At 47.8% G+C, this 23,954-nt stretch overlaps 1 protein-coding gene across 2 annotated transcripts in view; it reads left to right on the forward strand.

Annotated features, from left to right (window-relative positions):
• Positions 1–23,954, forward strand: part of NUP85 (nucleoporin 85) — a 24,856-nt gene continuing 902 nt past the window's right edge. For both annotated transcript variants that reach the window (XM_054688646.1, XM_037494374.2), the window contains exons 1-17: positions 1–124; positions 3,688–3,781; positions 5,855–6,017; positions 8,207–8,277; positions 10,254–10,297; positions 12,978–13,047; positions 14,896–15,017; positions 17,843–17,977; positions 18,085–18,207; positions 18,421–18,552; positions 18,778–18,884; positions 20,961–21,044; positions 21,161–21,226; positions 21,431–21,582; positions 22,297–22,414; positions 22,516–22,616; positions 23,703–23,854. In XM_054688646.1, coding sequence (XP_054544621.1) covers positions 92–124; positions 3,688–3,781; positions 5,855–6,017; positions 8,207–8,277; positions 10,254–10,297; positions 12,978–13,047; positions 14,896–15,017; positions 17,843–17,977; positions 18,085–18,207; positions 18,421–18,552; positions 18,778–18,884; positions 20,961–21,044; positions 21,161–21,226; positions 21,431–21,582; positions 22,297–22,414; positions 22,516–22,616; positions 23,703–23,854 — 1,767 coding nt within the window. In that variant the 5' untranslated portion in view covers positions 1–91. The remainder of the gene's footprint in view (positions 125–3,687; positions 3,782–5,854; positions 6,018–8,206; positions 8,278–10,253; positions 10,298–12,977; positions 13,048–14,895; positions 15,018–17,842; positions 17,978–18,084; positions 18,208–18,420; positions 18,553–18,777; positions 18,885–20,960; positions 21,045–21,160; positions 21,227–21,430; positions 21,583–22,296; positions 22,415–22,515; positions 22,617–23,702; positions 23,855–23,954) is intronic.

Consider the following 23,954-nt stretch of genomic DNA (forward strand, 5'->3'; position numbering starts at 1 on the left):
TCACGGCCGGCTCTGAGCGGGAGGCCCAAGGCGGGAGCGTGGGCGTCCGTGAGGCGTCCGTGAGGCGTCTGAGCGGCTGAGGCGCGGCGCCATGGAGGAGCTCGATGGCGAGCCGACGGTCACTGTAAGGGGCCCCAATAGCCTTGCTTGCCCTCGCGGAGTCTGCTTCGTCAACGCAGGCTTGTGCCCTTCCCTCAGCCCAGGCGCCACCGTCCCGAGTGCCCACTGACGCGAGCCCTGGCGGGGGTCGCTAGGTCTCCGCCGCTTTGTTACTTCAGGATAGCCGGCCCGGGGGCTCCACTCCGCGGTCTCTCCCTGTGCTCCGCGACCGCCGACTCCCCTCTTTTCTATTCTTGGGCTCATGCGCTGACGAGCGGCCTCGAGGCAGCAGAGACTTTGGGGCTTTTTTACTGGAGACGAACTTCACTTGGTTTCTTGCCCACGCTGGCCCGAGGTTTACTAAACGTGTTTTTTCGTTCTTTTTTGTTGCCCCGTTTGCTTTCAGTTCTGCTTGAATCCTCAGGAGCACGTTAAGCCTGCATGGTCTGTAATGTTTACACATACGTGTGAAGAGATACGTGCCTTTTTTTTTTTTTTTTTTTTTTTTTTTTTTTTATAGAGGCATGTTTTTTTTTATCCATTCATTCATTTATTTGTCTGTTCGTTTTTGTTCACACATGCACTGGGTACAGTCAGAAGTGTGGGAGGGTGAGAGAATTCACCAGAGCCAGAGCGGGGAGCAGAGCAGGCAGAAGGACGGAAGTACACTGCTGAGGGGAGCAGCGGGCGGCAGGAGAGGTCTGCGCGCCATGTGGGACCCAGGGAGCAGCCGGGGATCGAACCGGCGCCGCAGAGGCCGCGGGCAGCTTCGCAACCCAGCGCTCAACCGCTGCGCCACCTGGGAGGCCCGATACGTGCCTTTTAAATGCGAGGTGTTTGCTGTTCTCGCTGCCTGGAATAATCTCTCTTAGGCTTGATCAGTGTTCTTTTTTTTTTTTTTTAATGCCAGCCCCAGCAGTCGCTCAGGAAAGGCTTCCCCACAGGTCACATATTTCTGTCTGCTCCTTACAGGCTGTTGTATAAATCAGTAAATCCCACTGAGGAGCAGGTTGCCTGACCTTGTGTTTGCTTTTTATTTTATTTTATTTTTTTTTAAGATTTATTTATTTATTTATTTATTTATTTATTTATTTATACAAGCACTGGGTACAGTCAGAAGCGCGGGAGGGTGAGAGAATTCACCAGAGCCAGAGCAGGGAGCAGAACAGGCAGAAGGACCGAGGTACACTGCTGAGGGGAGCAGCGGGCGGCAGGAGAGGTCTGCGCGCCATGTGGGACCCTCACCGGGTGCCGGGTATCGAACCAGCACTGCAGAGGCTGCAGGCAGCTTCGCAGCCCAGCGCTCAACCACTGCGCCACCGGGGAGGCCCTGTGTTTGCTTTTTAGAAAGCGGAGGTGCCTGGCCTGCAGTTTTCGGTTAAAGCCATCAAAATGCAAAGCAGTATCTGACAAAAGCAAAAATTGAAAAGAAGGGTAATTTTAAAGTTAAGAAAAGTCACGAAGTCTTAAGTAGCAAATAAAGTGAGTTGTTGTTCTGTTTACCACTGTAGAGTAGGAAACTTAAATATTAAGAATATATTAAGGACTATGTGTAGAATTTTTGGGAAAAAAATGGAATACAAGAATCATTGGAGTTTTTTCAATCTACCTGTCCTCTTTCCTCTTGCCTTTTTTTCTTCAACAATGTCAAAATCTTTGAATTGGAACTTTCCCAGGACCCTGCCCGGGAGAGGCACTATTTTGATCCTGAGCCATAAGGAACCATGCGTTTACAAATAGGATGAAGATGATCTACACTGATTTTTACTCCCAGTGGCAGTGGCTTGTGATAACCCAGCTCTTTGTGGGTGACCAGATGGGAAACTGGTTGACCTTGCTGGGCACAGAGGGACATTATCTAGAGCCAATGCCATAGTTGAGTGTGTGAACCTCAGTGCTGCAAGGTCGAACACTGTCATGTGTGTATTTGAGCATTAATCTGGCTTTTGGTTTAATGTCATACTAAGAGACTGAGGAATAATCCTGAATATACCACTGCCTTTTCTAGCAGTTGTATCTGCTCTTTCATGCAGCTGTTTCCTGGTATCAAGGCTTGGGAGGCCAGTTAGTAACTAGCAGAGTCAGGGTTGTTTAAGTGTAGGTTGAAAGTAGAGAGAATGATGTTGAGTAGATTTTCCAGACCACAGGGTATCCTTTTGCTTCAAGAACTCTAAGAAATATTAGTTTCTGTTGCCTTTTTGTTTGTTTTGTTTCCAGATAAATACCTAGAAGTGGATTTTTACTATGCTCTTCGAGTTGTATAGATTTTGCTCAGTTCCAAGTGGGTATAGAATGGCAGTGACTGACTGTGACTGATTTTTTTTTAAAGATAAATATATATATATATTTATTTATTTATGCAAGCATTGGGTACAGTCAGAAGCGCGGGAGGGTGAGAGAATTCACCAGAGCCAGAGTGGGGAACAGAACAGGCAGACTGATGAATCACACTGCTGAGGGGAGCAGCAGGCACAGCAGGAGAGGTCTGCGCGCCCTGTGTGACCCTCGCCGGTGGCCAGGGATCAAACCGGCGCTGCAGAGGCTGCGGGCAGCTTCGCAGCCCAGCGCTCAACCGCTGTGCCACCAGGGGAGGCCCTGTGACTGATTTTTTTAGTGAATTTTTGTCCATGGTATGAGTTTCATTTCTTGCTTTTGGATACCCATTTGCTCCAGCACCGTCAGGTGTAATACTCTCCCCTTTTCTGGCCTACGCATCCTTTAAGAGTTGAGTAAAACAGTTTTGTATTGTGTGTACCTCTCAACTTTCCTTACTTGCTTTTTGTTTATTGGTCTTTAGTAGAATACTAGCTTTTTTTTTTTTTTTTTAAGAGATTTGTTTTTTTAAAAGATTATTTACTTATGCATACAAGAACTGGGGTACAGGCCAAAGGTGTGGGGGGGGGGGTGAGAGGATTCACCAGAGACAGAGTGGGGAACTGAACAGGCAGATCTACTGAAATACACTGCTGAGGGGAGCAGTGGGCGAGACAGGAGAGGTCTGCTGTGCCATATGGGTTGCTCACTGGCCAGGGATCGTACTCGTGCTGCAGAGGCTGCGGATAGCTTCATAGTGCAGTGCTTAACCCCTTGCGCCACCATGGAGGCCCAGAATACTAGCTTTTTGAGGGCAGAGACTATATTAGACATTGTATTCTTGGAGCCTAGCACAGAAAATGGCTCAATAACATTGCTTAGTTGAATGACTGCGTTAGCCCTTTCTTCTTTTTTTTCTTTTTAAGATACTTATTTTTATACAAGAGCTGGGGTACAGGCCAGAGGTAGGGGGGTTGAGAGGATTCACCAGAGATACAGTGGGGAGCAGAACAGGCAGACGACCGAAATACACTGCTGAGGGAAGCAGTGGGCATGACAGGAGAGGTCTGCGGCGCTATGTGGGTATCTCCTTGGCCGGCCGGGAATCAAACCCGCATCTCAGAGATTGCGGACAGCTTCACAGTGCTACATTTAACCTGTTGCGCTGCCAGAGAGGCCCCTGTGGCCACAACTTTCTATGATCATACTTGCAAGTCAGTTGATGGCAAAGCCTTTAGTAGGAATAACAGTTTATGTGCCTTATTTTTTACTTAGTTGATACCTGGAGTGAATTCTAAGAAGAAACAAATGTGTTTTGACTGGAGCCCAGGGGAGATGCTGGTGTGTGAGACCTCCTTCAACAAAAAAGGTAGGTTTTTTCCCTTCGATATTATTCATTGTAGCACTTTTTTTTTCCTTTTTTCTCTTAGATTTGATTAGTTGAGACATGACGTAGTTGAACTTACACCATTTTCAGTTTTTTAAATTTTAGCTGCTTAAGATTTTCATTGATTTATGGGTCCTGACATGTTGAATCTTGGTGGGCAGGGAGAATCAAATCTTTCTAGTGGTAAAATCTTTTTTTTAATGTTTAAAATTTTCATTTCTTCCTCTTCTTTCCGAAGTGATTAAATTCCCTTATTGTGAATCTGCAGATCTACCTAGCCCTTCTCTTTGTGAACGTGACTTAATTCTGTAAACTGCTGATCACAGCAGAGATGAGCTGGCGAGTGAAATGACTTGTCCTTGCTTTTTGCCTCTAAGCTCTGTCAGATACTGAACATGAATCTTTCATTTTCTTAGGTTCCCTCTAGTTAGCATGATACAACTGAAATCTTGATATTTGATTTTACGTTCTCTTTTTTTTTTAAGATTTATTTATTTATACAAGAACCGGGGTACAGGCCAGATGTGTGGGAGGGTGAGAGGACTCATCAGAGACAGAGCGGGGAACAGAACAGGCAGACTGACAAAACACACTGCTGAGGGGAACAGCAGGCGAGACAGGAGAGGTCTGCCATTCCATGTGGGACTCTCGCCGGCCAGCTGGGATAGAACCCGCGCTGCAGAGGCTGCGGACAGATCCACAGTGTGGTGCTCAACTGCCTGTGCCACCTGGGTAGCCCCACTTTCTCTTTTTTAAGAGAGAAGTCACAGGAAATGTTGAAATAATTTTCTTTTCTTTTTTTCTTTCTTTCTTTTTCTTTTTTTATATTTATTTATTTTATACAAGAACTAGGGTATAGACCATATGCGCGGGAGGGTGAGAGGATTCACCAGAGACAGCGGGGAACAGAACAACAGACTGATGAAATACACTGCTGAGGGGAGCAGCGGGCGAGACAGGAGAGGTCTTCCCTGCCATGTGGGACACTCGCTGGTGGCTGGGGATTGAACCGATCCTGCAGAGGCTGTGGGCAGCTTCGCAGCCCAGCTCTCAACCACTGAGCCACTGGGGAGACCCCCCAAGTCATTTTTTATTTTATAATTTTACTTAAATTTTTTTTGCATAGAAGAACTGGGATATAGGCCAGAGATGAAGGGATTGAGAGGATTCAGAGACAGAATGGCAGCAGAACAGGCAGATTCACTGAAATATACTGCTAAGGGGAGCAGCAGGCAAGACAGGCGAGATCTGCTGTGCTATATGGGGCTTATCCATCTAACTGGGGATCGAACTCAGGCCATCATGGTGATAGCGCTGAGACTTAACCCATAGGCCACCAGGGAGGCCCCTTCAAGTCACTTTTTATTTAATTTTATTTTTTTAAAGATTTATTCATGCACACAAGAACCGGGATACAGGCCAGATGTGCGGGAGGGTGAGAGGATTCACCAGAGACAGCGGGGAACACAAAAGGTAGACTGACTGAAATACATTGCTGAGGGGAGCAGCAGGCGAGACAGGAGAGGTCTTCTGCACCATGTGGAATTCTCACCGGCTGGCTGGGATGAAACCCATGCTGCAGAGGCTGTGGACAGCTTCACAGCGCAGTGCTCAACTGCCTGCGCCACCAGGGGAGGTCCGTCAGGTCACTTTTGTTTTTTTAAAGATTTATTTATTTATACAAGAACTGAGGTACAGGTCAGAAGTGCGGGAGGGTGAGAGAATACACCAGAGACAGAGTGGGGAGCAGAACAGGCAGATGGACTAAAGACCCTGCTGAGGGGAGCAGTGGGGTGAGGCAGGAGAGATCTGCTGTGCCATGTGGGTTTCTCCCTGGCCAGCTGGGAATTGAACCTGCGCTGCAGAGGCTGCAGACAGCTTCACAGCACGGTGCTCAACCCACTAGCCATTGCGGAGCCCCTCAAGTCACTTTTTAAACAAAGTAATCAGTAGCAAGGAGGCTGAAGCTTTTGTAGTTAGATACACGAGAAATTTATGAGATTTCTTGTATTTGTGATGATGTTAATTTTAATTTTTTTTCTTATTTTGTTTCAGAAAAATCAGAGTCTGTGCTTGGCTGCCCCTTTATCTATATTATCTGGAAGAATGTAGATGTTTACTCTCAGATATTGAGAAAACTCTTCAACGAATCCCATGGAATCTTTGTGGGCCTCCAAAGAATTGAAGAAGAATTGACTGGAAAATCCAGAAAAGCTCAGTAAGTAGGCTGCTGATAGGTGTTGAAGAATGCAACTAATTTATGAAAAACCAGATGAAATGTATCCTTGTCCTTCTGTATGGTGAATGAGTCACCTGGAGAAATAAGGGATGCTGGTTCTAGTGTGTGGCTTCTGGACTGGATAGTCAGTGATCAAGGAGGAAATGTCTCACAGGGAATGTACCGGTGACTGTTAATTGATTTGTTGACTTGATAAACTTCATTTATATTCCTACTTTATTTGCTTTCCTAGGAGAAAAATGTAGGCCAAATAAGCATCTGAGAGTCATTCAATGAGGCTCCACTGTTGGAAGATTTTAAGTTAATAAAGAAACGAGTTTCATTTTTTTTTTTTTTTTAAAGATTTATTTTTATTTATACAAGAGCGGGGGTACAGGCCAGAGGCACAGGAGGGTGAGAAGATTCACCAGAGACAGAGTGGAGAGCAGAACAGGTAGATGGACCGAAGGCACTGCTGAGGGGAGCAGCGGGTGAGACAGGAGAGGTTTGCCGGGCCGTGTGGGATTCTCCTCGGCCGGCCGGGAATCAAACCGGCGCTGTGGAGGCTGTGTCCCAGCTCAATGCACTGTGACACTGGGGAGGCCCTCTTTGTTTTCTTTTTAAAAAGATTTATTTATGCATACAAGAGCTGGGATGTAGGCCAGAGGGGGCGGGGGTAGAGGGTTCACCAGAGACAGAGTGAGGAACAGAACAGGTGGACTGACTGAAATACACTGCTGACGGTAGCACCGGGAGAGACAGGAGAGGTCTGCTGCACCATGTGGGTAGCTCCCTGGCCAGGTATCGAACTCGTGCTACAGTAGCTGTAGATAGCTTCATAGTGCTGACGCTTAATACCCTTGCGCTACCTGGGAGGCCCCCTAGTTTGATTTTATCTTTTTTTTTTTTTTTTTTTAATTTATTTATTTGTTTGTTTGTTTTTGTTTATACATGCACTGGGTACAGTCAGAAGCTCGGGAGGGTGAGAGAATTCACCAGAGCCAGAGCGGGGAGCAGAGCAGGCAGAAGGACCGAAGCACACTGCTGAGGGGAGCAGCGGGCGGCAGGAGAGGTCTGCGCACCATGTGGGACCCTCCTCCGGTGGCTGGGGAGCAGCCGGGGATCGAACCGGCGCCGCAGAGGCCGCGGGCAGCTTCGCAACCCAGCGCTCAACCGCTGCGCCACCGGGGAGGCCCGATTTTATCTTTTTTTTAAAAGATTTATTTATTCATGCATACAAGAACCAGGGTACAGGCCAGATGCGGGGGAGGGTGAGAAAATTCACCATAGACAGAGTGGGGAACAGAACAGGCAGACTGAAATACACTGCTGAGGGGAGCAGCGGGCGAGACAGGAGAGGTCTGCTGCCTGATTTTATCTTTAAAGAATTAATCACAAGGCATTTTTTGGCTGTAGACCAGAACACTATTGTACTGTTTATAGACTAGGATAGTTAAAAGTGTGGTCATTAGGGCCTCCCCGGTGGCGCAGCGGTAGAGCGCTGGGTTGCGAAGCTGCCCGCGGCCTCTGCAGCGCCGGTTCGATCCCCGGCTGCTCCCCGGCCACCGGAGGAGGGTCCCACATGGCGCGCAGACCTCTCCTGCCGCCCGCTGCTCCCCTCAGCAGTGTACTTCGGTCCTTCTGCCTGCTCTGCTCCCCGCTCTGGCTCTGGTGAATTCTCTCACCCTCCCGCACTTCTGACTGTACCCAGTGCATGTATAAACAAAACAAACAAACAAGCAAACAAAACAAATAAAGAAAAAAAACATGCCTCTATAAAAAAAAAAAAAAAAAAAAAGTGTGGTCATTAAATAAATGATTAATATCAGGTATCTGTTAAAGGCAGATTTCTCAACCCCAAATCAGATCTTTGAATAAAAAATTTGAGGTAGGGGGTCTCCCCTGGTGTTGCAGCGGTTGAGTGCTGAGCTGCAAAGCTGCCTGCAGCCCCTGCAGCGCCAGTTCAATCCCTGGCCACCGGCGAGGGTCCCACATGGCACGCAGACCACTGTGGCATGAGATCGATTCCCAGCTAGGGAGATGACCTACATGGCGCGGCAGACCTCTCCTGTCTCCTGGCTTCTCCTCTCAGCAGTGTATTTCAGTAAATCTCTCTTGTTTTAAGAATTACCTTTTTATTACTGCAAGATGTTTCAGACTCATCTTGTATGTCATTTAATTTTTTGTAGATTGGTTCGCGTGAGTAAAAACTACCGATCTGTCATAAGAGCGTGTATGGAAGAAATGCACCAGGTTGCAAGTAAGGAATTTTGTGTGATGTGGTGGGTTTGAAGTATTTCTTTGGCTATAAAATAAATTCTGGCTGACATTCCTGTCCAGAGTGCTTACTTTCTCACCTTATGTAAACCTTAAATTTTTGGCAGTCATTTTGAATGTGGTTTTTCTTTTCCTTTTTTTTTTTTTTTTTAATTTTTTTTTTTTAATAGAGGCATGCTTTATTTATTTATTTATTTATTTATTCATTTGTTTGTTTTGTTTATACATGCACTGGGTACAGTCAGAAGCGCGCGAGGGTGAGAGAATTCACCAGAGCCAGAGCGGGGAGCAGAGCAGGCAGAAGGACCGAAGTACACTGCTGAGGGGAGCAGTGGGCGGCAGGAGAGGTCTGCGCGCCATGCGGGACCCTCCTCCGGTGGCCAGGGAGCAGCTGGGGATCGAACCGGCGCTGCAGAGGCTGCTGGCAGCTTCGCAACCCAGCGCTCAACCGCTGCGCCACCGGGGAGGCCCCTTTTTTTTTTTTTTGAAGATTTATTTATGCATACAAGAACTGGGGTACAGGCCAGAGGTACAGGGTGGTGAGAGGATTCTCCAGAGACAGACTGGGGAATAGAACAGGTGGATTGACTGAAATACACTGTTGAGGGGAACAGCAGGCAAGTCAGGAGAGGTCTGCTGTTCCATGTGGGTCACATCCCTGGCCAGGGATCTAACTCATGGGCAGTGGCTGCCATTAGGTTCATAGTGCTGATGCTTAACCTCTTGCACCACCAGGGAGGCCCCTGAATGTAGTATTTTTTTTTTTTAAAGATTTATTTATTTTTATACAAGAGCTGGGGTACAGGCCAGAGGCACGGGAGGGTGAGAGGATTCACCACAGACAGAGTGGGGAGCAGAACAGGCAGACTGACTGAAATACACTGCTGAGGGGAGCAGCGGGTGAGACAGGAGAGGTCTGCCTTGCCATGTGGATTGCTCCCTGGCTGGCTGGGGATCGAACTGGTGCTGCAGAGGCTATGGATTGCTTTATAGTGCTGTGCTTAACCCCTTGCGCCACCAGGGAGGCCCCCTGAATGTAGTTTTTATTTAAAGGTTTATTTATTTTATACAAGAAGCGGGGTACAGGATTCACCAGAGACCGTGGGGAACAGAACAGGCAGAATGACAAAATACACTGCTGAGGGGAGCAGTGTGCGTGACAGGAGAGGTCAACCGTGCCATGTGGGTCTTGAACCGGCATTGCAGAGGCTGCGGACAGCTTCACAGCATGGCGCTCAACCGCCTGCGCCACCAGGGGAGGCCCTCCCGAATGTAGTTTTTCAAGTTAAAACTTTTTAAGGGAACAAGTATGAGACTAATGAGTCAAATTAAGGATCTTTGAAAATCACGCTTCTGATTCTTTGGCTTGGGTGTCTTAAAGTCAACAAAGCCATGAGAACAGGGACTTCTAGGTGCTGGGTAGAGTCTGGTACAATGTGGTGTGTCCAGTCCTGCTGTGCTGCAGTTCATGGTGCTGCTTATAACTTGAGAGCCTTGGTTTGAGAATCATTCATCTACAGCAGAAGAATATGAAGGATTTTTTTTAAAAAAATCTATAGTGAAAATAAATGGTCATTAGAAGAAAGGCACAAACCCCAGAATCTGGTATATGAAGCTCCAACAATAAGACTGAAAGTTTTTTTTTTTTTTTTTTTTTTTAAAGATTTATTTATTTATTTATACAAGCACTGGGGTATAGTAGAAGCTCGGGAGGGTGAGAGAATTCGCCAGAGCCAGAGCGGAGAGCAGAACAGGCAGACTGACGAAGTACACTGCTGAGGGGAGCAGCAGGTGGCAGGAGAGGACTGTGCGCCATGTGGGACCCTTGCCCGGCAGCCGGGGATTGAACCGGTGCTGCAGAGGCTGCGGGCAGCTTCGCAACCCAGCGCTCAACTGCTGTGCCACCAGGGCCCAAGACTGAAAGTTCTATCTCTCACTTAAAATGTTTTGTTTTGTCAGTTGCTGCTAAAGATCCACCCACTGGCCACCAGTTCAGCAGCCAGGTAAAGCGTGGGTGGCGCTGTGGGGGGTGGCCCCATTATTGTGTTGGCACCATTATGTCCTTCTGTTTCCTTTGCACCTGCCTGGGGTGGTTTTGCAATTATTGTTGATGCTGAAGTCTCCTCTTTGCAGATCAAAGGCAGCTTCTTTTTTTTTTTTTTTTTTGAGATTTATTTATTTATTTATTTATACAAGCACTGGGTACAGTCAGAAGCGCGGGAGGGTGAGAGAATTCACCAGAGCCAGAGTGGGGAGCAGAGCAGGCAGAAGGACCAAAGTACACTGCTGAGGGGAGAAGCGGGCGGCAGGAGAGGTCTGTGCGCCATGTGGGACCCTCCTCCGGTGGCCAGGGAGCAGCCTGGGATCGAACTGGCACTGCAGAGGCTGCGGGCAGCTTCGCAACCCAGCGCTCAACCGCTGCGCCACCGGGGAGGCCCCAAAGGCAGCTGCTTAGGGTGTTAAAGATGTCCTATACTTAACTTCCTGGTACCCCCTTCAAATTCTGGTTCTTGGAACACTAGTGCTTGATACCTACTTGTATGGATTTTCAGTTCTTGTGGAAAGTACAAATCCTAAAAACCTGTATCACCTGAGAGAGCTGAACTGGAATCTCTGCTGAGTCTTGTAAGCTGCACTCATGAATCTAGCATTTTTTTTTTTTAAGATTTATTTACTTATGTGTAGAAGAACTGGGGTACAGGCCAGAGTTATGGGGGGTTGAGAGGATTCATCAGAGACAGTGGGGAACAGAACAGGCAGATTGACTGAAACACTCTTCTGAGGAAAGCAGCAGGCGAGTCAGGAGAGGTCTGCTGCGCCATGTGGGTAGCTCCCTGGCCAGGGATGGAACTCATGCTGCAGTGGCTGCGGGTAGCTTCATAGGTTGCATCTTAACCCCTTGCGCCACCAGGGAGGCCCAAATCTAGCTTTTTTTTTTTTTTAAGATTTATTTATTTATACAAGAACTGGGGCACAGGTCAGATGCACGCGAAGGTGATAGGATTCATAATGAGTTGTTATTGCAAGTTGTTATACTTAAGTTGGAGCTAGAAGATGACTTAAAAGAATTCTCTTTTTTTGGGTGTCCCTGGTGGCTCAAAGGATTAAGCACTGCACTGTGAACCTATCTGTAGCCTCTGCAGCGTGAGTTTGTTCCCCGGCTGGCCAGGGAGCTACCACATAGACCTCTCCTGTCTCCCCGCTGCTCCCCTCGGCAGTGTATTTCAGTCGGTCTGCCTGTGCTGCTCTCCACTCTTTCTCTGGTGAATCCTCTAACCCCCGCACCTCTGGCCTGTACCCCAGTTCTTGCATGCATAAATAAATAAATCTTCAAAAAAAAAGATGCTCTTTTTGATACTCTTGATATTTTCCTTTTTTTTTTTAACTCGATATTTTTCAAATTCAATAGCAAATAGGGAATGATGCACTTTCTCTGAAATCTGCAAAGCCTTGATTTTCCCTTTTGAATAGGTATTTTGTGTTTGTGCAACTCAAAATAATAAGCAGTGCAGAGGGCGACTGCTTATTTCTGAGGGTAGGATCTAGACCTGATCTATTTTTTGATTTTGTATTGAGTTTTCCTTTTAATAGACTGCTTCCTAAATTTCAGTCCTTTGAACACCAATTTTGCATTTTAGGCTGTATTTGTATTTCTTACAAAATTTACTGAATTTTTTTAAGATTTATTTTTATTTTTATTTTTTAATTTTATTTGTTTTTGTGGGACCCTTGCCAGCAGCCGGGGAACAAATCGGCGCTGCAGAGGCTGCGGGCAGCCTCACAGCCCAGCGCTCAACCGCTGCACCACCCGGGGAGGCCCCGAGATTTATTTATGTTTATACAAGAACTGGGGTATAGGCCAGAAGTACGGGAGGGTGAGAGGATTCACCATAGACAGAGTGGGGAGCAGAGCAGGCAGAATGACCGAAATACACTGCTGAGGGGAGCAGTGGGCGAGACAGGAGAGGTCTGCGTCACGTGGGTTGCTCTGCGGTCGGCAGGGATAGAACTGGCACTGCAGAGGCTGCGGACAGCTTCACAGCATTGCGCTTAACCGCCTGCGCCACCAGGGAGGCCCGTTTGCTGAATATTTTTATTAAAATCTTCCTTTTTAGGCCTCCCGGTGGCGCAGTGGTTGAGTGCTGGGTTCTGAAGCTGCCCGCAGCCTCTGCAGTGCTGGTTCGATCCCCGGCTGCTCCCCGGCCACCGGAGGAGGGTCCCACATGGCGCGCAGACCTCTCCTGCCGCCCGCTTCTCCCCTCAGCAGTGTACTTCGGTCCTTCTGCCTGCTCTGCTCCCCTCTCTGGCTCTGGTGAATTCTCTCACCCTCCCGTGCTTCTGACTGTATCCAGTGCTTGTATAAATAAATAAATAAATAAATAAATCTTTAAAAAAAAAATCATTTTATTGTCTTCCTAAGCTATAATACTCGGGTGTGATGAGCTAGTTTTATTTTTCTAATGTACACTGTACTAAAACCATACCATGAAAACAAAGGTTAGCCTACTCCCCACCCCTAAAATTCGTTACCCGGCTGTTTTGGTGGAAATCCTGCCTTAGCTACACTTGGAAACTCAAGTTAATGGGTCACCATGGTATGAATCAAGCTTACTTTGTCCCCTTATCTAAGAGCATATCTTAGGAATGTTTCCAGTTATAACTTGGTCTCCATTTTTTCCTTAGGTCTGCATTTTGTCAGCAATGGAGCTCATTTGGAACCTCTGTGAAATTCTTTTTATTGAAGTAGCCCCAGGTGAGCTTGGCATCCTCTATCACAATATCAGAGGTATCCCTTGCCTTCTTTCCTTGCCTTCTGTGTATCGATGAGTATTTTTTTCAGTGCTTTTTATCGACATATTTATCAGAAAGCATTACATAACACCCAAGGAAGCCTTCTATTTTGTTAGTGTGCCACATACATGAGAAGCATTCATTTGACCAAGACATACTTCTCATATAGATTTGGTATACACTGTCCTTGTTACGTGAGTTAGGTGACTTTTGGAATCCCTAGTGATGGGAACTGGTTAGCTGGAGACCCATCCAGGTGATTGGAGGATTGGAACTTTCAGTCCTCCTATAACCTCCTGGGAGTGGGGGAGAGTGGAGATTGAGTCCAGTCACTAGTGGCTAATGTTTAATCACTTGTGCCTCCATAAAAACCCACAAAGATGGGATTTGGAGAACTTCTAGTTGATGAACATACGGAGATTTGGGGTAAGTCGTACACCTGAGAGGGCATGAAAGTGCCACACCGTTTCCCCATACATTGCCCTATGTGTTTCTTCCCACTGGCTGTTCCTGAAAAATACCCCTTGTGGTAAACTATTGATTTAGCAAGTAAAGTGGTTTTTCTTAGTTTTGTGAGCCACTTTGGTAATTGAACCTGGGAGGGAGAGACTGTGAGGCTGCCGCTCTGGCATAGGTAACAGGCTGAGTTTGCAACTGGCTTGTACAGTGGAGAGCGTCAAGGAGACTGAGCCCTTAATCTGTGGGACCTGATGCTACACCCAGGTAAGGTAGATGGTGTCAGAATTGAAGGGAATCCTAAACACCCTGCTGTTTCCTGGGAGCTGCCTGCTGGTGTGGGGGAAGCATCCATACACATCCATGGTGGGAACTGGGTCCAGGAACTGATTCTGTCAGACGCTGTGAAAAGAATTGAGACAGAATGCCTTCCAGAAACCTAGGATATTAGGCATGTAACCCCTGAAAAATACTGAGAAAACAGATGTTAAAATAGTATGCTTAATATTCATAGCATGGAATGGCCAAGTCTAAAATTGTAGGGAAGAGGCATGGACCAGGTTCTGAGTCACCCCACCGACACCTTGATGTCAGACTTCTAGCTATAGAAGTGAGCCAGCAAAGGCCTGTTATTTAAAAAAAGGAAAAAAGAAAGTTTTAGGGATGTGAGGAGGAACTAGGTGGTGGGAGGGAAGCTCAGTTTGAGAGTCTATTACTAATGATGGAGGTTAGGGGAGTCCTCGGTAACTGTCCATGCAGAACTATTCTGTTGCTTTTGATAAATTACTGTCAAGACATTATCCTAGCTTTAGAATCTCTCTTTGGATGTGGTATAGGATTTTTTGCACTCTTAATGATTTATGTGTTATCTATAAATGAATGTTAATAATCTCTTGAGTAGTAATAGCATTTTCTTCATGTTCTCACAAAAACACAACACTGTGCAGCTTGAAATTAAAATTGCTTATGTGCCTACCTCAGTGGACTTTGAAGGCTGTTACTATGTTTTTATCATCATTGTGTGCCTGGCACCTCAGTGCCAACCCTCAAGTGACCATTTCTTACGTGGCCATTGAGTACTGCACAGTAGGGAAGAATTTAGGGTGGTGGGAGGTGGTGAGGTCTGAGTCTTAGGTTCACCCTTCCCAGGATTCAGTGAGATCTGGAACTACCTGGCATGGGCAGATTGCTTGTCGGTCATTTTGCTGCCTAGTCTTTTATCCAGGACTACATGTGTGCCCACTTGCGAGGGATAACATTCCACTCACCTGCCATGTATTCTGTCTGCACTGTGGGAAAGCGAGATTTGCTGCAGATGCCCCGGTTTCTGTGTATGACAAGTCTCTCCTCCTAGCTGGCCCTCTCCTCCTTCACCTCCTTGACTGGGTCCGGCTACACGTGTGTGAAGTGGACAGTTTGCTGGCAGACGTTCTGGGCAGTGAGAATCCAAGCAAACATGAGCGCTTCTGGAACTTGGTAAGAATGTTTTTCTAGGCTGGTCCTCCCTGCCTCCTGCTTCAGCCCAGTGCTCCAGGTGGGCCTAGGGGTTACCTACTGCAGCTGCAGCTTTTAGCCTGGGTCTTTGAGTTTGTGATTATGGAGATGCTCTTAGAACTTTTCTTTCTTGCTCCATGGGAGTACTTAGAACTAAGTTAACATTGTACAAAAAGTAATGCTGAGGTAGAATTTCTAGTGAAAAGGGAAATTTGATTTCTTTGTGGATCTTGATTTCTTGTGGATTGGCTGGGAGTGAGGTTTTTCTGAGGAGATAGACATGTTCTAAAACTGCACTGTGGTGATGGTGCACAACCGTGTGAACTTAATAAAACGCTTGAATAACACCCTTACATGGATGAATGTATAGTGTGTAAGCAACAAAACTATAAAGCTATCAGAAACAAGATAATCCCAAAGTTGTTTTGGATCATTATTTTGGGAGGTAAGGTGTGCGATGTGCATGTACGTGTGTTCTGTGCTCCTGAGAAGAATGCTGTCCCACTCGCTTCCACCTGCTCTGCTTCAGTCGAAAGGGAGCAGGGAGGTTGTTGCTAGTTGAGCTGAATAGTGAAGACTTACCAGATCTGGAATTTAGGTAGAGTTGTTACCAACTATTTGAGGCTATTCCTGGACTTTCTGGTGCCAGGCAGTGTGTATGAGGAGAACCTTCGCTCTGGAATTGCTGGCTCCAGGTGTGAGTCTTGATTTGTTCACTGACTGTTTACTGAGTGCTGCTGTTTACGAGGCACTGAGGAGACAGTCCTACCCAGAGTCAGCAGGGATTCTGCCCCTGTCAAGCTCATATCCTGGAGGGGGAGACAAGAAGTAAATGAGTAAAATGTGTAGTGTGTCTAACAGTGACGTGCAAGGGGGGAAGGGGGAGAGTCAGGTGGGGAGAGTCAGGGAAGGCCACACTTAGTGAGTGCAGACCTGGAGGAGTGGGGAACTGTGTAGATAGAGGGAGGAGGCAGAGCAGACAGCAGGACCTGTAAATGCTGGGTCCTCGAGGCAGCGAAGTGAAGGAGCAGCAAAGAGGCCAGTGAACCAGAAGCGGCAGGAGGGAGAGAGATGGGGAGTGGGGTAGAGAGAGAAGGACCAGGCCAGGAAGAGCCTACTGGGCTATCATGAGCACTTGAACTTTTACAAGGCAGTATAGGGAGGCAGTATAGGGAGTGGTAGGAGTACGGCTGATTGGTTAGCAGTCCAGCGCCTCTTATTTGCTGTGAGATTGTGAATGAGTTACTTAACAGCCTTAGTTACTTAGTTCCCTTGTTTGTACAGTGGGGGTGGTGATCATCTACACCTTAGAGCTGTTGCGCTCTGTAGTCGGGTAAAGGCATGAACACAAATGGAGTTGTTGATGGCCACAGTAACGCAGATGGGGTGAGGCAGCTTTGGAGAGTTGAACCAGAGTGCACTCCGATCTTACTTGTCTTCAAAGGCTCTCTGGCTGCTCTGCTGAGAAGAGTGTGATGGAAGCAGAGGCCAGTATGGAGACTGTGGTGCTACACCAGGTAGAGCCGGTGGAGACTTGGAGAGGGGTGGGAGCTGTGGTGAGGAGATGGTAAGATACTCCTGGAGTCTAGATGTAGTTGAAAGCCACGGGTGATGGGATTTGCTCTTGGATGGGATGTGGGGTCTGTAAGGAATAGGCAGAGACTAGGTATGACATTTAGACATGTTACCTTTAAGATGCCTTTGTGATCCAAGTGGAGACATTGACTGGGCATAGGACATACAAGTCAGGTACTCAGAGGAGGATGTCCAGGCTGGAGAGGACAACTGGGGACTTGTCAGCCTATATATTGTGGCTTTTTTTTGAGCGTGACTTAGAGTGAGAAATTTTACCTTGCATATTTTATGTAAATACTAGCGTGTATGTATTGTTGCTTCTCATTAATCATGGTGATTATAGTCTGCAGAGTCACCTGGAACACTGAATTAGTGGGTGTGGAACCCATCACTTGTCGGAGAAATGCAGAGAAATTTCCAGCCTCTGGTCACAGTGTTTTTGTTAACTCCTCTATACATAGCCCTGGCTTATGTGTATTTCTGCTTAGAGGCACCTCAGTTAACATACACAGTGGGTTCAGTTGTGCTCAAAGCCAGCGGCACTATTGTGCGTGCCTGAGGGAAGCTGATACAATGTGGGTTTTCTCTGCACAGCACATGGTAGTCCTTTGGACCACTGGCCAGCGCTTCAGTACTGTTTGGGAACCCAGCAAAAAGCACAAAGATGCAAAGAATCTGGGCACTAAAAGGATCTTGAAAAAGGTCTTGTTTAGTGTGAGAGCTGATAGTAGAAGGTGGAGCCATGTCTGTAGCCTCAGCTGAGCACATGCACATCAAGTGACTAATTTTTTCGCTGCTCTATAGGTGTTTGCGAATCTGTGATGGTGAAAGCACCTCAGTTGTTGACTTTGGGGTTACAAGTTTTAGCAAGTTGGCAAATTTATGAACACTGAATCTGTGAATAATGAGAATCAACTTTATGCTGAATATCTGTATAGATGTACATATATTTTCTTTAGTATACATTTTCATTAACCATTATTTGATGGATTCTGATATTTTCTTGTTACATTTTATTTATATCTTAAAAGTTGGTTATAACCTGTAATGGGTTACGGTGTATGATTTGAAAAGCATAATACAGTGATAACACCAAGAGATGGAATGTGCTGGGTTATCCCTGGTGGGAAGAAACTGTCATGACTCCCTAGGGCTAGGAAGCTAAAGTGTGGACAGAGGGGCCTGGCCTCTGAGCCCCCAATAAATGCTGATATTCTTGGGTGTCCTTCCAGGTGACTGTGTTGGTCCTGCAGGGCCGGCTGGACGAGGCCCGGCAGATGCTCTCCAAAGAAGCCGACGCCAGCCCCACCTCTGCAGGCATGTGCCGGATCCTGGGGGATCTGATGAGGACCATGCCCGTTCTCAGTGTATGTGGGCGCAGCTTTGCTCTGTGGGATCATGGGCAGCAGGATAGTTCATTAAGCTTGAGGGGTTTGTGTAGCGTTGGGGGCTCACTACCAATCTCTCCCTTTAGCCTGGTAACACTCAGACACTAACAGAGCTGGAGCTGAAGTGGCAGCACTGGCACGAGGAGTGTGAGCGGCACCTTCAAGACGGCACATTTGCCTCCAACCCACACCTGGAGTCTCTCTGCAAGGTCTGTAAAACAGATCTTGTCTGGGTATAAGCTGGCATTCACAGGGGTGGGTTGGGAATGGCAACTGGCACAGCAACAGCAGGAACCCAGTCCTTGACAGCGCCATCCACTGGCTCTGCCAGGAAGGAGAGAACTTCTAGACTAGTGTGCCAGTTGAGATCAAGAGAGTTAAAGAGAAATACTGCTGTAGCTGAGGGACGTCTCTCTTCTCAGATCATGCTGGGAGACGAAGCTGCTTTGTTGGAGCACAAGGAGCTTCTTAGTAACTGGTATCATTTCCTAGTGACCCGACTCCTCTACTCTCATCCCACAGTAAAACCCATTGACCTGCACTTGTATGCTCAGGTGAGTCTAAGCTCTGAGTAGTGGGGGTAGGGAGTAGGAATCCTAGGGCTCCCTGTGGGGTCACTTTTTGAGGTGAACCTCCCTGTAGAACATGAAGGGGCTGTTCTTGGCCTTCTTTGAAGGACACCATCACCCTTCTACAGGGTTCCCTACATAGCATCTCTGCCTGTCCCCTTGAATCTCTGCTTTCATCTGGGAATTGAGTGGGTCATCACCTTTCCACAGTCCAGCCTTGACCTGTTTCTGGGAGGGGAGAGCAGTCCAGAACCCCTGGACAACATCTTGATGGCAGCCTTCGAGTTTGACATCCACCAGGTGATCAAGGAGTGCAGGTAGGGCCCCTCTGCTGCCTCCATTCTAACACTCTCCAGGCATGCAGTTCCATAGCATTGAGCACATTCATAGTGTTGTCATCCACCTCCACCATCCTTTTCTAGAATGTCCTCTTCCTTCTTCTAGTGTTTAACCTTCTTCCTGAAGACTTGCTCCCTCCCTACCTAAATGAAGTTAGATCAAGGATTCTCTCTGGATGAGCCTGGGGACCTTCATGAGACTTGAAGGCTACCATATTTATAACAATTTCCATTTCCAGGGGTATTTGTTTAAAATAACACAGCAGGGGATGATGTTGCTATTTAATATCCAGAGAAAGCCTGTAAGCTTATTTTTGGAATCCATCTTAAGAGACAGCATTTTTTTTTTTAAGATTTATTTATTTATGCATACAAGAATTGGGGTACAGGCCAGAGGTACGGGGGTGAGAGGGAGCAGAGCAGGCGGATCAGCTGAAATACAGTGCTGAGGGGAGCAGCAGGAGAGACAGGAGGGGTCTGCTGCGCTATAGCCAGCTGGGGATTGAACTCATGCTGCGGTGGCTGCAGACAGCTTCATAGTGCAGCGACTTAACCCCTTGAGCCACCAGGGAGGCCCCAAGTAGGCTACTTTCTATTCCATCCTGAAAGAGATGTTAAAAGAGCAACTCCCAAAACTAGATCCCAAGAACTGGAAAAGCACCTGAAGTATTTTCAGCAAGTAGCGAAGGTTTAAATATGTACCCTCCTGGATGACAAAGGATTGAATTTGGGGCCTTGCAAGCACTTGGTTTCTCATGACAGTACCAGTCAGACCCCAGCTTGGTACCCCGGGGCGAGAGGAACATCTGTCTTCTGGGTTGGGTGCGTGGGCTGGAGGTACAGGGGAGCTTTGTGGCTTTGAGTCTGATGTCACCTTGCAAAAGGAGAATGAGGGACCCTTTATGCAGGCCCTAGAAGGGGGATGTCTAAATGGGTACCTGTTTAGTTCCATGTCAATGCTAGCAGACAGGAAAGATGGGGTCCTGAAGCAGAGCCTAAAACCACGTGTTTGCCTGTTATCCCCAAAGCTGAGAGGAGCAGTTGAGAAGCTTCCAAGGCTCATTTCCTACCCCTAATCCCCCATCATGCTGACTTTCTCTAAAGGCCAGTTCTTTGCTGTTGGGCGAAAGGAAACGGAGCTGGGATGCACTTCACTGGGAGCTAGGCGAAATGGCAGATTCCTGGTGTCTTTAGAGTCCACCAAAAAATTTAGAACTAGAAGGAGAACTAAGATATGGGCTAGTTAAATTTTTGTCTAATCTAGAGTATTCTTGCCAGGATTTTGGCCCTGCCTGTAACCTTGCCTGCAGGGTATCTGGAGACTCTAATTGCTCATTTCCAGAAGGTCCACAGCCTTCAAGCCCTGCTGAAGGAGGCAAGCGAGAGGGATGGCAGAGGTTACTGCAGCGCCACCAGAAAGAAGATGCAGGCTTGGGAGAAGGGGACAGCAGTGGTCCCAGTGCAAGGCACACAGTTCTTTGAGGCTTTCAGTTCTTTCCTCAGGTCGTGGACGGTATTCTGCCTACCCACAGCTCCTTTTTCCAGTGGAGGCCATGCCAGAGCTGTTAATGAAGTCTTTCTCATACATCTTGGTACAATAAGGCTGCCTGCCTGTTCTCTGTAGAGGCAGCTCTCAGAATTCTCTAGTGTATGTGTGTGAAGATCCAGAATCCAGTGTTCAGACTTGCCTGACATGTAGGAGACCTTGGCCACTTCTTCAGCACACTCTAGTTTTGGGCACTGAGCGGTGTTACTGGTTCTCTTTCAGTGGTCCCTGCCTTTGGAAGCTCCGTATCTCTCTGGGGAGACATTCAGGGGCTTCAGACTGGAGCCCATGATTTCTTAGCTCTTGGGTTCTCCACAGTCACCTCGCTGGCTGTTAGACAATAAATCAGCTAGAAGCTGGGGTAGCAGCAGCTGTTCCAGGAGGCGGAAGTGTCACCCGCCCCCATCCTTGTTAAGCAGAGGACATGCAGGGTTCCTGTTTACATCCCACTCATGTGGACCATGGCCTCTCTCTGACTGTCATTTTTACTTTGGTGTCTGAACCTGCAGCATTGCCCTGAGCAACTGGTGGTTTGTGGCCCATCTGACAGACCTGCTGGATCACTGTAAACTCCTCCAGTCACACAACCTATAGTAAGTGTGCTGTGGCCTCCCCTGTCCATTCCTGCAGATGGGGTGAATTAATGCCTGGAAGTGAGCCCTGAGTGAGCAGGCCAGGAGTCAGGGTGTCACGTTATGTTTAATTCCAGTTTTGGATCCAACATGAGAGAGTTCCTCCTGCTGGAATATGCCTCCGGACTGTTTGCTCATCACAGGTGCCAGGGCCCCAAGGGTATAGAGTGGCGGTGGGTGCTTTTTAGAGTACGGGTACCACTGGAACTTGGCTTGTGTTCGCTCCCATGTGGTTCACCGAAGGTTTTGGGGGCTGGGAGGTGGCACTGCTTTGGGTGCTAGTTCGGGTGTCCCTGGACAGCAGTGGGCCCTGGGCCTCATGCCAGTCATTTTTTGGATCTTTGCAGCCTGTGGCAGCTGGGGGTGGATTACTTTGACTACTGCCCAGAGCTGGGCCGAGTGTCCTTGGAGCTGCACATTGAGCGGATCCCTCTGAGCACCGAGCAGAAAGCCCTTAAGGTGCTGCGAATCTGTGAGCAGCGGCAGATGACCGAGCAAGGTTAGTCAGCTTGCTCCTGGCACACCCTTTTTCCAGCAGTCACACTGTCAGGGCACTAGAGAGAGGTTTGGACTGGGTGTCGAGGTAACCCAAGATAGGAAAGTATTTTAGAGGATCAAAGGAGCAGAGGATCAGACCTTTAAGCTATTGAGCATGTTGACTTAAAAATACATCCTGGCCCACGTGTTACTCCACGAGGTCAGGGCTGAGGTCAGAGTTGAGCGTGCCTGTCCCAGTGGATTGCTGCTGCTAGTAGGGCTGGCTCCGTGGGCCAGGAGGACCAAAGAGGCTCAGAAAGAATAGAGGGAGAGAGAAGGTGATGACCAAGTTTGCCCCTGCTCTCCCCTCCCTGTTCAGTGACCAAAACCCCAAGATGTTCCTCTTCGCAGGAGCATTTGAATGTTTATGACCTCTGAAGAAGGCATATGGTGTTCAAACACCAGGGATGGTAAGATTTTCAGCCTGTGGATGAACTGGTCTGTGGGGAGCAGTAAAAATTAATTTGCCACCCCTGAAATCAAACCCACTCACAAAGCCAGTGCTGCCAGGGTGGGTCTTCCTGCTCGCAGAGCCAGGAGACGTGATGAACCCAGAGATGCCAGAAAGGCTATGGGAGACTCAGTGGAGGTGGGCAGGCCACATAGGTCCCAGCCAGGTTTGGGAATGCGGCGATTTGTAGGGTGACAGGGTCAGCTCTCTTTTTTTCCTGCAAAGTTCGCAGCATTTGCAAGATCTTAGCCATGAAAGCTGTCCGCAACAACCGCCTGGGCTCAGCCCTGTCGTGGAGCATTCGAGCCAAGGACGCCGCCTTCGCCACACTGGTGTCTGACAGGTGGGTTCAGTTGCTGTCGGCCTCCCAGGGTCAGTCTGGGCAATTTGGAGGCTGAGGGGGCCCTGGGACTGCTGTTCTGACCCCTTGGCCCGGTCTTGCAGGTTCCTCAGGGATTACTGTGAGCGAGGCTGCTTTTCCGACTTGGATCTCATTGACAATCTGGGGCCAGCCATGATGCTCAGTGATCGACTGACATTCCTGGGTGAGTCTCGCCTCTGTCTCCAGACCCTGGGGCATAAGAGGAAAGTTGTGGCACTTTTGAGGGTACTTCTCTAGATTTCTTCCTGTTAATCCCACACTCTATACTTCACAAGGCATATTCTGGGTCAACATTTTATTTCCCAATAATTTGAAACTTAAAGTTACAAAATTAATATAAGGAGTAAGGGACTATAAACTTTGTCCTAATTCACCAATTATATTTTGCCTTGTTTGTTTTATTCTGTCAAGTTTTGGGGGGAATAACTTGAAAGTAAGGTGGAGGCATTGTTCCCCTTTCTCTGTAAATACTTTGGTGTATTTCTGAGGATGAGTATTTATCAGTCACAGGATCAGCGCAGCCCTCATCTCATCCACAGCCCGCGCTGGGTCATACCGGGTGCCCCCTTCAGGTCCTTCTGGTGTCTAGGCACACAGATTTAGTTGTGCTGCTCTAGTGCTTCTGCCTGTCTTGGTGCTGCTTAGCCGTGACACTTTTTCCTTAAAGATTTGTTTACTTATGCATACAATAGCTGGGGTGAGCGGATTCACCAGACAGTGGGGAGCAGAACAGGCAGATTGACTGAAATACACTGCTGATGGGAGCAGTGGGCGAGACGAGAGAGGTCTGTGCCGTGTGGGTCAGCTCCCTGGCTGGGGATCGAACTGCTGCAGTGGCAGCTGGTAGCTTCATAATACTGAGACTCAACCCCTTGTGCCACCTGGGAGGCCCTTCCAGTGTTTTGATGCTCATAAACTTGCAACCACTAGCTGTAGTAATTGGTGATTTCCTGTCATTTGTTTTCTTTCAATGGACACTCCACCCTCTGGAGGACTTTCCTTCATAATCAATGACTTCATATACATAAGTAGTGGCTGTGGGGTATTTCATTCAGTCTGTTCCAGTCTCCGATTCTTTTATTTTGATGCATGCATGCTCTGTGGTGCTTTTTGGACGACCTTCCACGTCTTTCAGTCTTACAGCTCCATGAGTTTGGAGATAGCTGTGGCAGAGTCTCTCTGTTCTGGAGAATGACTGGCATGGAGTCTTGTGTAGGGTCAGAAGTGATCTGGCACTCTCTCCTAATAGGGAAGTACCGCGAGTTCCACAGATTATATGGCGAGAAGCGCTTTGTGGATGCTGCCTCTCTCCTCCTGTCTCTGATGACTTCTCGGATTGCCCCACGCTCTTTCTGGATGACACTTCTAACCGATGCCCTGCCGCTTTTGGAACAGAAACAGGTACAGGCTGAGTGCAGTGGGTTTCTGTGTTTCGGAGTCGTTGACAGTGCGCTATGGAGCGGGTGCGGCAGTGTTGCTCTGTGCACACACCCTCTCCCAG

Source organism: Talpa occidentalis, unplaced genomic scaffold, assembly GCF_014898055.3.
Source record: "Talpa occidentalis isolate TD23 unplaced genomic scaffold, MPIMG_talOcc4v2.1 talOcc4.7, whole genome shotgun sequence".
Classification (NCBI taxonomy): Eukaryota; Metazoa; Chordata; class Mammalia; order Eulipotyphla; family Talpidae; genus Talpa; species Talpa occidentalis.